The sequence below is a fragment of the Apostichopus japonicus genome, chromosome 11, assembly GCF_037975245.1.
Source record: "Apostichopus japonicus isolate 1M-3 chromosome 11, ASM3797524v1, whole genome shotgun sequence".
NCBI lineage: Eukaryota > Metazoa > Echinodermata > Holothuroidea > Aspidochirotida > Stichopodidae > Apostichopus > Apostichopus japonicus.
The window spans coordinates 7,318,290-7,332,287 of NC_092571.1; the positions used below are offsets into that span (position 1 = coordinate 7,318,290).

General features: G+C 35.4%; 1 protein-coding gene across 5 annotated transcripts in view; it reads right to left on the reverse strand.

The window, feature by feature from the left end:
* Positions 1 to 1,423: 1,423 nt before the first annotated feature.
* LOC139976278 (scavenger receptor cysteine-rich domain-containing protein DMBT1-like) overlaps positions 1,424 to 13,998 on the reverse strand; it is a 32,240-nt gene continuing 19,665 nt past the window's right edge. For 4 of the 5 annotated variants that reach the window (XM_071984925.1, XM_071984928.1, XM_071984927.1 and 1 more), the window contains exons 4-9: positions 13,409 to 13,723; positions 11,609 to 11,923; positions 10,895 to 11,212; positions 9,938 to 10,267; positions 9,347 to 9,661; positions 1,424 to 5,680 (exon numbers count right to left, since the gene is read on the reverse strand). In XM_071984925.1, coding sequence (XP_071841026.1) covers positions 5,502 to 5,680; positions 9,347 to 9,661; positions 9,938 to 10,267; positions 10,895 to 11,212; positions 11,609 to 11,923; positions 13,409 to 13,723 — 1,772 coding nt within the window. In that variant the 3' untranslated portion in view covers positions 1,424 to 5,501. The remainder of the gene's footprint in view (positions 5,681 to 9,346; positions 9,662 to 9,937; positions 10,268 to 10,894; positions 11,213 to 11,608; positions 11,924 to 13,408; positions 13,724 to 13,998) is intronic. The other variant, XM_071984929.1, reaches the window with a different exon arrangement.

Below are 13,998 nucleotides of genomic sequence, written 5' to 3' on the forward strand. Positions count from 1 at the left end.
GTAACCAATTGCCTTGTACATCACAATGTTCACAGTGCATTCCTGTATATGAAACCAGACGACTGGTAAACCGGCTGTGGTGGGAGTGGCTGGGAGAGCAACTTTAAAGTCACCTAAAAGCTAGACTAGATCAGCTTTCATTGACCTAGGTCAGCTCATGAGGTAACCAGTTGGACCCTACTGGAAAATGATAGGTATTACTTGATATGTAAGGGATGGGCATTCCCAGTAATTTATATTGGTGGGCCACCACTGCCAGAGTAACCCCCCCCCCCCCATTATTAACATAGGTGAGCTTATGGTGTAACCAATTGAAAACTACTGGAAAAAAAGACAGGTAGGACCCCAGATTTAAGGAGAGTCATTTCCAGTCATTTTCACTGGTGGGGTACCCCTGTCCGTTGTCCCAACATCTCCAACCACTGTCTCACATTATATTATAGCTCACACCCCAAGACTCTCCGAAACACCCCAGATACAGTGTAACCACTTATAGGTGGCCTCAAATGACTGAATACAACCTGTGTGGTTATTCAGGAAGTATGTTCTTGACAGTCAACGTTCATTTCATTCAACAGTTCTGAAGTGGTCCGTTCAAGTTACCGTAGCTTTACTAATGCCAAGGTGATTGTCTGATTGAAACATGTGGTCCATGTCAGTGGTACCAGCCTGTTTCCAGGGGTCAAGGAAAAATTTGTTAATCTGGTGAATGATTCACTGTTTGTGACTTTTGTTGCCATACCAATTTCTTCGAGCATGGGGACATTTTTGGTGAAAAACCTTAAAACAAAAACGACCTATGACCTGAACTTCGTTTCTTTGAGAGGACTATATGTAAACTCTGATCATTGACTTTGACCTCTCGATAACCTCTGTGAATAAAAAATTCCATGCCATGAAAGAAAACAGTTATGACTTTTTATAACCCTCTCCTATATTAGTATGTGTAATAACTATATATGTTGACCTATTATTAGGGGTAAACTTTAATTTATTCACTGTTTTTAGTACAGCGTGGCTAGAATATTTGCATGCAGCATCCTTGATGACACTGTAGCATGATTCGCCAGTCTCGTGTTGGTGTCGATGGTCGGATTAACTGACTTTGTAAAGGTAAGGCATAGTTATATTACAATATTAAATAATTATAGAATATATTAGTTTAGACAGGCCTACATGCAAACTTTGTAGAAGGGAAATTTGCAATAGATAAGTTTAGGTTCAGGCAAAGCAAGGCTAGGCTAGCATAACGCTTCAACCTAGGCTACAGCAGCGCAGAGCAGCTCACTGGAAGATATTTTTTTATACAACATATTTGTCACAAACTAACACAACGTCGTTGCAAATGTTACATAATGGGTGATCTTAATATTAACTTATCAAATAATAAAAAAGCATCCTCTTGCTTTTAAACAATCTTTATTTGAATTTTTCCCCCCTACAATTACTAAATCAATTCGTGTTACCAGTACCTCATCAACATTAATTGATAACATTATTACAAATGATAATACTGTACTTACAACAGGTATACTTGTAACTAATATAGCTGATCACTTTCCTATATTTCTTAAAGTAACGGGAACAACAAACAGATCAGACAACCCTATGTATATCCGTAACTATAGTAATAATAACATAATAACTTTTAATTCAGAGATTAAAGGTTAAACATGGGACAATGTTTTGAATAAAACTGATGCTAATACTGCATATAATGCATTCTATGACTGCATTAATCTAACTTATAATAATTGTTTTCCGAATTATTACATCAGTAAAACGAAAAGACGCAAGACGAGACATCCTTGTATCACGAATGATATCTGAACATCCATCAAAAGAAAGGACCTTCGTTTTAAACGCTATTAAAAGAATATTACAAAAAGTAACAAGTCTACGTACACAATATATCGCAACAAACTAAATCATCTCATTAGATTATCTAAAAGGTTATATTTTAGTAATGTAAATAACACTTGGAAAACAATTAACAGTATTCTGCATAAAAACCGTAAGCAATTGTCATATCCTGCTACTTTTAAATGAGATAATGTAGAGACTATAGCAATGAGGGTACAATTGCTAACAATTTTAATAATTAATTTGTAAATGTAAGTCCTACATTTGCCAGAAAAGTAAAAAAAAAAAAACAATTGCAAGGCAGAACATTTTATTTACAGTAACAATTCGAACAGTCATTCTATATTTATTTACCCAGTAACTGAAGATGAAATTTAAAAAAAATAGTCAATTCAAGTCTAAAACCAAAAAAAAAAAAAAAAGCAGCAGGATATGATAACTTTAAACCTGATATTGTTAGGCAAGTTATACCTTTTATTGTTGAACCTCTGACGCACATCTGTAATATTTCATTCAATACTGGCATATTTCCAGAAAAACTAAAGATTGCCAAAATTATACTAATATTTTAGAAAGGAGACACTAGTGGCTATGATAATTACCGCCCTATATCTTTGCTACCATGTTTTTCTAAAATTATTGAACGCCTTATGTTTTATGGTATTTATAACTTTCTTAGCAGATACAATATTTTGTGTAAAGAACAGTATGGTTTTTGCCCTGACCATTCAACTGAACTTGCTTTGGCAGATGCTATTGACAAACTGTATACTGAAATTGACCATAGTAAAACATGTATTGGCGTCTTCCTTGATCTTTCAAAAGCTTTTGACACTATCGACCACAACATTTTATTGAATAAATTATCCTTCTATGGTATCAGAGGAACCACGCTTAGCTGGCTAGACAGCTATCTTCTAATAGATATCAATATACCTCATATAAGATCTCAAAATCTGAACTTGCTAAAATCACTTGTTGGGGTACCACAAGGATCTATTTTGGGCCCCTTCTTATTCATTATATATGTCAATGATATTTGCCAAGTCTCTAAAATTTCAAACATTACATTATTTGCTGACGATACTATATATTTTTTTCCATTCTGATAATTTAGACACACTACAAAGTACTGCTTCTAATGAATGAATTAAATTCTATGATTGGTTCACTGCTAATCTATTAACTTTGAGAAAACTGATTATATTGCTTTCAACACTGATAGAAAATTTCATTGGGATAAAGACATAAAAATGAGCAGTAAAATCATTAATCATGTAACTACTACGAAGATTTTAGGTGTTGATATTGACTATAATTTACCATGGCGCAACCACATATCATCGATCTGTAACAAAGTCGCAAGAAATATTGGAATACTCTCTTAATTGAAGCATTTCTTCCCAGATAATATACTTAGAACGCTTTATCAAACTCGGATCCGACCATATTTAACATACTGTACAATTATTTGGTCTGGGACACACAATGTGAATCTTGATCACCTTAGCAAATTCCAAAAAGGAGCTATTCGTCACATTACGCATTCCGCACCACGGGAAGACACTAGTCCGCTATTCAAGAAACTAAACTTGCTTAAACTCGATGATATCATCAAAATAAAGCTTGCGGCTTTTGCCTACTAATCATGGAATGGTTACTGCCGGAAAATTTACACAGTTTTATTAATAGTAACAAAACTTTTTATCACTATCAAACGAGACATACTTATAATGCACATCGTAATTTTTACCGTACCACTATAGGAACCTATAGCTTTCGTAACCGTTTAATTAAAACATGGAATCCACTTTCAGATAATATAAAGACCAAAAAGTCGTTGAGTTTATTTAAGAAGTATTTAAGAAAATACATCATCACAACATACTAATACGGTCTTTATGCTATATTTATATATATTAAGTAAGTACATGTATAGCTAAATTCTTTATGAACTAGGACATTGTTATCCTGTCTAGTTATACCCCGTATAAGTATATGTATCATTCTGCTCATTCAACTTGTATTATATTTTGTTCTTTACCAGGGAGTCTTCTATTCTGTTAAACCAATTCAGGCTTTATAGAAGACCTCCTTTCACATCGTATTTTTTTTATATAACATAAATAAATAAACAACAACAAAAAAGGCAGGTTTGCTTTTATGCCAACTGTAACCGCATTCATCATGCCTTATTGATAAGCTAAGCAAACATATTTAAAGTAGTAACATCCCTAAATGCCTTTAATATGTGTAAATACAGAATTTACAACCATGCCTAAAAGCCAAACAGTATACAGCAGTTACCTTTTCAACCACTCTTTTTTGCATACAGGAACATCCATCTTGCACTTTTCATGGTCGGTAACATTGCATGAAACCTACATTTGTCTTGCAGTTTATATCATGAATTGAAGTATTGCAAATGTTATTTCAGTACTACATTACAAGATTGTCGACAGATACACAGTGCACTCAGAACTTTAGTAAGATCTTGTAGCTGCTAGCCTACTTCATTGAGCGCAAAGTAATCGGGAGAGTAAACCAATAGTCCTGAACACCAAAACGTAGTTGCATTGTAAGATCATCAGCTTGTTAAGTTGAGGTCTTACCTCACTTGGGCCTATAACTTAACTTTTGATGTAATATAAGACCTAGGGTTACTGGCATAACAGTTAGAGTTTAAGGACTTAAGCTGTTCTGTATGGTCAAACATAGGCTAGCCTATATAACATGGATCTATGCTGAACCTGTATGAAATTATGAATTTGAAAACTTCAATTTGGTGAAAAGTATAAACCTTTGGGAAGAGCAAGATGGCATATCTGTTGCTTAAAACATTCCACTACTTTTGTCTCTCCTATCCAGTTAGTGTATTTATCAATGGATTGTTACAAACCAAAAAATATAATGCTGTCAAAAAAATATATATGAGAAAGTCATTGAGACCAAGTTCTACAATTCTATACTTTATTACAAAAGATAAAAAGTGACAAATGATAAGAAGGCAATATTTTAAAGTTACATTTATCATTTTGGGGATATTTTCTTCATTTGTTATTTTTTTATTATCGTGTTTGCAAACACCATTATCTTATGACTTTTAACGATAGTTTTAATATCAATAACTTTGGCATGTGATCATCCCTGATGATCTTAATTCTTCACGTTCTGCAGTTTTGCAGTATTGCAGTATTGCAGTTCTGCAGTAGTAATAAAAATAGTTCTTATCCTTGCAGAAGAATATGTGGAAAAAGAAAATCGTTGAGGAGTGGTTGGCTGAATTAAGTGGTAGAGAGGATCATCAGACAGCATGCATTACTCCACTATTCTGGGTTGCTGGCTGGTTTTGTGAGGACAGCACGAACGGAAAATTGTCGGATGGAGATTGGCTAGCCTGCACTTGGGAAGGGTTGGCTGGTTGTGTGGTTACAGAAGAGGTTGCGGCTGGGTATGGGATAAAAAAAGTCAGGTTTCGGAATTGGTGGAAACGCCGGAGCTTGTTGTGTGATGAAAGTTTCTTGGTTTGATGGAGGAGGGTAAAATCCTGGTAGTGCTGGGACCACCCCTACATGCTGTGGGTAATAAACATGGTTATTAACCACGTCATTATAACTGGGCGGTGCTGGAAAGTTAGTCTAGTTGTGCTGGCATGCGGGTGGTCCAGCAGGATTATCAGCTCCGCTTATTACAGCAATGATTGGTTGAATACGAACTCTTCCTCTTTTCTCCTTAGATAACCGATAGGCGACTACAAGACCTATGCCGATTAAGACTGCTACTAATACACATACTATCACAATCCCAGCGATGGTACCTATGGCGGGAGAAAGCGGAATATATTACGGACAAATATATATATGCTGAACTTGAGAAATACATACATGGTTAACTTCAAAAATACATTTTAGACATATTTATATATATGTTTACACATATATATTCCATGAAAATTATATTTATTCCCCTAAAGTATATATTTATATATTCTCCAGGCGTACAGAAAGTATTTTCTTAATAACAAATATGTATTTTGTGCAAAAATATATATTCTCTTACAGTAAATATTCTGTCAAAAATATATATTCTCTAACACAAAAAATGTTTTTTCTCTCCAAGAATATATTTATTCTCTAAGAGAAAAAAATGTATTCTCTAAAGAAATATATATATCCTTTTCAATAAGTATGTCAATTCTGTGACCGAAAAATATTTTTATCTAACAAAAGATATAAATTCTGTGACAGAAATTTAATATATTCTAAGTTTTTGTTTGTGCAAAAATAAATTTTTATTCTTTGTAGGAAATAATATTTATTCTCTAACAGCAAAGTTCTATTCTGTGCAAAAATTATATTCTGTAAGAAAAATATATATGCTAAACAAAGTACGGTGCTCTGTGAGTGCCAACTGATATGTTTTGTTTTTCATTAACTTCAGTGACCAGCTTATTCATTATATTGCTGTTTTCTTCACATCCACTTTCTTTCCGTTGATGTATAGAGTCCTTGCAGAAGTGCAACAAAATAAATGAAAGACTGCGGTTAGAGAAGAGCAAAAAGTGGATTTTATGCTAAGACTTAGCCTAGTGTATATGATAAGTATGCTGTTTAGAGTAGTCTAACGTTAACATCACACTACCAACTATCCTACTAACGCGCTTTTTCTGGACGCCATGATTGCAGTACTGCTGCTATACGTATGTTACCTATGTTTTACCAGGGAGCTGCTACTCTAACAGCTCCCTGGTTATACGATATGTCAATGGGACTGTTAAGCCAGCTAGATACAGTAGGGTTTGCTGTCGATCGTATCGTCGTAATATCATGTGCAATGTGATGTCGCAAAACCACCAACTTTGAACTGCATTTCGGTTCTGAGCAAGGAAGTACATTGTACTTGCACACTTATGGTCAATATAATTAATAAGCTGTTCACTGAAGTTACTGAAACACCAATATCTCAGTTGGCACTTACAGAGCTCCGTACTTTGTATAGCATATATATTTTTCTTACAGAATATATTTTTCGTACAGAATATAGTTTTCGCACAGAATAGAGCTTGAATGTTAGAGAAAATATTTATATTTTCCGTCCACACAATACAAATATATTTTTGCATAGAATATAATTTATTCTGTAGAATATATATATTAATTTCTGTAACAGAATTTGTATATTTTGTTAGAGAATTTTTTTTTCTGTGCCAGAATTTCAACACTCGAAAATACGCCCTGTATAGTAAAACGTTCCTTTTGGCCACTGCTCACTTCTTCACATTTCAAGGTTATTAGTTTGGAGCGTTAGCCGGTGTGTTACGTAATCAATTTGCCAAGCCTTGCAAAGGAAACGAACGTGGGAAAGTCACTTGCACAGCTCAACTTTTCTGCGATCTACCGCGAGTGCTTATTAAAATGTCCAAGGCAGGTAAACTGCTACAGCAGTGGTGCAGGGCGCATTTTCACTCAAATGTATATATTTTTTAGAGAAGATACATTTTTTCTCTTAGAGAATATATATATATTTTTTTCTCTTAGAGAATAAATATATTCTTGGCATAGAAAAATATAAGTTTTGTGTTAGTATATATATCTTTACAGAATATTTATTGTAAGATAATATATATTTTTCTATTAGAGGATAAATATAAAATGGCCTAAAAAAAAATTGTGTCAGAGAATATATATTTTATTTTACAGAATATTTGCTGTAAGAGAATATATATTTTTGTTCAGAATACATATTATTAATTAAGAAAATAATTTCTGTACGCCTGGAGAATATATAAATATATACTTAACAACCATTACATTTATCTTTTGATTGAGAGCAGTTATATAATATAACGATTGCCAAACATACTAGATAATATATGCTTTACTTTATCTGTGAAGGACTAAAAGTAAAAGATGTTATATATTAAAAGTATTTGATGGAAACGAAAATATTGAACAATTTTACATATTCATGTGCGCAGCAAGGGATTTTTTTTTGGTAGTACAGAGAGGGAAGATATGAATTATACATCTATATTGCACGATGAATTAATTAATGTTTGTTTTAATAAACTGCACAAGCCCAAGAGGGTTCATTTGCAAATCATGCATACCGAAATGACTATGGGCCTGCTCTGGTTATCGATTGGCATACACTAGTATGTATCTACAATTATGAACGTATATGTATAAATTCTGTGAAAGAAAGACATGCAAGCAGTCTCTCAAATCTATGTGCTCTATTAAAATTCCTTAAAGAATATCTCTCTGTCTGAAGAAACCATCTGTCTCACAATAGGCTATTGTAGTATACATTTCCCTACACCAGAAAATGACACCAATGGGATGAATTTGTTTAAAATTTCCTTCTTTCTGGAGATGATATAATGTTAATATATATGGTGACTACCTCATTGCTTGTTGATTGATAAACTGGCCGCCTCTACTTACTGTCATCACTGGCATCAGAACTTAATTTGCTGATGTACTTGATTCCTATACACAGAGTTCTTTGCCAAAACTTCACTTTTCATGTTTCTGAAACCTTCCCTCTTCATAAAGCCATCTCAATTTTTGCCCCACTCTCTGATCCCTTTCGATTTCATCGTTATGTCCTCTTCTTCTTCCCATTCCCCTTCTTTGCCCATCCTTCCCCATCCTCCCCTTTCCCAGCTTAATCCAAACCGGCAGGGCAGTGTTAATGACAGTAACTTCAATTGAAGTACTGTACCGATTGAGTGAGAGATAAAGGCTGGAAAAATCTCGTCAAAATTCGCCATTGCTGAGTATTTATATATATATATATATATATATATATATATATATATATATACATATATACATTGACAGAGTGACAGTCAGCTATAAACTTTGCGTGACAGTAATTCTCTCACTACGAATGATACTATAATATGTTGTAGCCTTGGTTATGTTTTCTCTGATTACTTACTAACACTGGTCGTGTCAGTCAACTATAAACTTTACGTGACAGTAATTCTCTCACTACGAATGATACTATCATATGATGTATAGCCTTAGTTACGTTATCTCTGATTACTTACTTTCACTGGTCGTGACTAGACTGAAGCAAGGAATATGAATACTCATATTTCAAGCCCACAAAATATAGATTATTCATCATTCTTACCTCGTTGTACTGAGAAAACCAACGGCACTTTCATACAACAATGAATATGCATTTCTCTATGTTGTTCATTAAATAATTGTACACATCAAGCCAAGGGAGACTAAAAGTTAGTACAAATCGTTAACACATCTCCCCCTCTTCCCCTAACCCCCACCCAACCCTCCCCACCGACTCTATCCCACCCCTGGCTACACCACTGACGGAGTGCTGCAACGCCAGGAAAATGCCCTTCAACACCAAGAGCAATTCTTAGCATGCTACGCTCGCCTAACTCCTATATATGTTACAAAAAGTAAAAAACTAGTTTGTTACATATCTACCTGACAATAATATAACTTACTGCTAACTTTACATCGAATAGCAACAGTTGTACAATTGTCTCCAAATGTAACGTTATATGTGAAACAGTTTCCGAGCTCGTAGTCATCAGATCCACAGGAGAAGCTTACGTCGGAAGGTGGAAAGTTGCCAATTCCAAACTGATCATCATAGTAGATTTCTTCATAATCGGAAAAACCAATCTGTTTACATACTGTTGACGCCTCATCTTCGTAAAAGTTTTCGTTGCATAATCTCTCCCACCGAGATCCATCCCAGACTTCTACCCTACCTTCGTACCAATTATTGCCAGCTACCAGACGGGGGTAATATGTAACTATGAGAAAAACAAACATGAAGAAAATGGTATTCACGATGAATTTACGGTGTATGCAGAATACAGACAACGAACGAATGAAATTTAAACCTGAATGTTGTTACTAAAATCATCATTAAACATAACACATCTTATTTTTTGTACAATAATCAAACAAAGACTATGTGTGATAGGGTTAGTGGTAACGCTGGACGAACATAGACAGCCAAGAAAAAACAATGATCAACACACTTCCAGAGTTTTAAGACTTATACAGATTGTAGCGACTGATCTAACCTGGAATTTGACAATTCACCCATGCGTCTTCTCCATGTTCGCAATCATGCTGATACCAACCATTGTGACCGCATTGGGTAAGCATATATTCCGACCCATCACATCTAACGTCGTCCAACATAATAGGACCAGATCCCTCGCCATAGTTGGCGCTACCACCATAGCTGTCAACAGTAGGGTACCCAAGTTGTCTGCATGCAACCTGGGCGTCGTCCTCTTCCCAATCATCATCACAGACTGTACCCCATTCTCCATAGTGATAGATTTCAATACGTCCAGAATATACCGAGACACCATCTACAAGTCTTAGGCTGCCGTCGATAGGAGATTCTTTTGATAAAGAGAAAACGATGTCTCAATCTTTATTTAATGACATCCGAATAAAACTTGAGACTACGTGTTGGGTACATTTCCCCGAACGATGTAGTCCCATGAAACACATGTATAACATCTCACTTAACATACTACGACTTCTAAACTTGTTTTAAACTATCATCGAATATATAAATATCCAAGCTGTTAATGAATAAGTGGGCTCCATGGAAAATTACGTAACCAGAGAATTATTCTTTTGGACTATTCACCCTTCCTGAAGTATAGAAAATATGAAAATATATATTCGTCCAATAGTTCATCGGGTCCCAAAGCCTTTTTTTATGAGTCTTTAGACCACAAATGATTCTTTGGCATACAATTTCTTGAGACTTAATAGCTAACTATAGCTCTAGACTTGTTTGTATCCGTTTCATCAATTTGGATTAGATGTTTTGCATATACATTACTTGAATAACTCACTACACTACTATAGAAATTGTCGTATTGGGTGTATGTGTATTGTTCGTCTTACTGTCAGTGATACAGGGAAGCGACCGGCAAAAATGAAAGGACAGAGTTAAAGGGTTTTCTAGAAAAGTAAATGAATTATCCTTTAAATTAGTATAGTTTATGTTAACATACCAAGAGTAGAGCACGTGAGTGCAGCATCCTGACTGTGGCTACAGCTGGAAGTTGCCCAATTATTGAAATAACAACCTTGCCAGTACCATTCTGTTCCGTTGCAACTAATATTCCCCAGTATTGGCCCAGATCCTTGACCAAAAAGTACTCCATTGAAATAGGTATCGACACCACTATATCCCAGCTGGCGACATATGACGGCGGCATCTTCAGAGGACCAATAGTCATCACAAATGCCCCATTCTCCTAAGTGATAAACCTCCACTCTTCCAGAATTAATAGAGTAACCATTTCTCAGGCGGACATCCCATTCAATACCTATTGATACATGATACACAACACTGATAACAAATGTATATGTAAAGAGAAATATTACTTTATAAAGATTGTTCTTCCTGGCAGTAACATTTATGTACTAAAGAGCAATTCCTTTAACAATGTTTAACAACTTTCACTTAAATGAAAACCAAACCATGACCGTCTAGTTTGTCTTGTTCCTACCAAATCGAATTTTCACGTTATTTTACGTTTCACACCTAAAATAGTTTTTATTCTTGAACAGTATAGAGGTTGGCCTGGAATGCATTTATTTTACAACGCTAAGCAGCCTCATATGCATATGGGGGACAGCCGATGGATTATGTCTCACATTCCGCGAGTGGCTGTCCGATTTACAGTGTTAGCTCACTTTGAAAGACAACGCTGAAAACGTACCTGAAAGACATCTTACACCCACGTCTTCATAGTGTCTACAGTAAGGTGTGTTCCACCCAAAATATGGGCACTGCTGCCAGTGAGCTTCATCTCCATCACAATTCATTTGTTCCATTATTGGACCATATCCTTCACCAAAGTAAGACTGGTCGTAGAATTCATCCACGTCACTATATCCTAACTGCCTGCAGATAACTTCAGCATCTTCTCGTTGCCAATGATCGTCACAAATCGTTCCCCATTCATTGTTATAGAAAATCTCAACTCTGCCTTCAGTTGGCACGGATCCGTCAGCTAGTCGAACTCTACCATATTCTGATTTTACAAGGAGAAACTACTAATTTATTGATCCACAATCATGTGTATATATGTTACGGACATTATTCAATTTGCCAATTAGTTTATTACTAAATTCACCTTGCAGATTTTTCAGGTGGAAAACCAAATCGTTCTTCAACACAGAAGTAGCCTAGTCACATGGTAAACCTAAATGATTTCTCAAGTAACAGGTTTTCATATCAATACACCACTTCTTGTCAATTTTTTATAAACAATGCATTAATATAAGGCTAACAGTTATATATATATATATATATATATATATATATATATATATATATATATATATATATATATATATATTAGGCCTTTAAATAGTCTCTGATACTTTACAGCGAGTATTTCTCACATTTGGTGATAACAAACTTAAAGTGTGCACCTTGTCAAGTTACGATATACAACGGTGCATGGATTTAAAACTAACAAGGTGTAATCGGGCAGGGGTGGTGGGAGAGGCTGGGGTAATCATGTTGCTATTGAAACAGTCACTTCTTTGATAAACTGTTCGTGGTTATGTAGTATCTATCTTGCTGAGTCAAACTTTCATGATTGTAACTAAATATTATTTAGGTAGCGTACAGTTTCGAGTCAGAGTTTACTTGATATAGTATACGGACGCAACAAGTTTGGCATTTACTAAGCGGATTAGTAAGCGATGCTATACTGCTATGTTGCATGTCGTCAAGGACAAAACTTTGAATTGAATCATTTTCACTCAAATTTCATAAAACAAAGTGACATTGGTAACTTCGAATGCGTGGGCTTTAAAACATACTGCCAATCTCTAATTACTATTGCAGTTTTGTTATATGTTGTTGCGCATATCAACTCCAGTTGTTCCTACGGTGAAAAGTAATACAAGCTGAAAGGTAACATTCCATTCGCACGCCATGTTCTCGGTTTTGACATAATGACAATTATAATAAAATAACGTACATCCTCCAGTCATTACAGTCAACACATAGCTATTTTACAATATTCACTTGCATTCACTTCCACACATTACCCCAGCGTCTTCTGAGTTCACACAGATAACAGTAAGTGAATAAGAAAATTCTTAAATTTGGAAATAGGTTTATATAGAATAACTAACATACAACTGACATGTCCTACTGAAACCGTGAAACAGCGTCATGTTTTAGGTAAGAATGTTCCTTTACTCTGGGGCGAGAGTTAACCCCACCTTACCCCAACCCACCGCACCCTTCCAATAAATAAAAGAAACTACGCTACTTAGGTTATTCGACTTGCTTTTCCTGTAACTGGTCCTATATTTTGCCATGCAGGAAACGCACCAATCACCCACAAAATACCGCATCAAGCAACTTTTATGTTATATTGGGTATAAAATGGTGACGTTACACTCTTTGCTATACCGTATACTCTCCTAATAACCAAACTGTCTAATATATCATTGCGTCGGTCACCCTTAACAGTAAATCAGCATTGTAAATAGTTTACCGGTTAAACATTCTACACCAGCATCCTCCCAGTGAACACAATTGTGCATATACCATCCTTCATTGTAGCAGTACTCCAGTCGTGTCTCGTCACCTACGCATCCAACTCCATCGAGCAAAATGGGTCCTGTTCCCTGTCCATAGTAAGCTGAGCCACGAGCAGCGACGGCTGATAGAAAGCCTAATTGACGACAAACAACATTGGCGTCCTGTAATTCCCAAGTGTCGTCACACACTGTTCCCCATTGTTCATTATAGTAGATTTCCACTCTCCCGTAGTAGTAACCACCATCACGAAGGCGAACTTGTCCAACAGCTGAGAACAGATGGTACGTATGAAAATTCACTTATTCTTCGTTACTCAAATAACACAAATTGTAATTAGATGTTGCATAGAACGCTTTATACTATTGGTGAAATGACTTGCTGATATTACCATGTTTTATTCTGTTCAGTATTTCGTATCTTAGTCGTATCTAGGAGTGTACATAAGAGATCGCATGCTTAATCCATTTTGTCACTATCCCTTCCAGACCCATGAATTAAGACTCATAACAACTGTAGTTGAATAACGTATGTGATCCCTTTAGT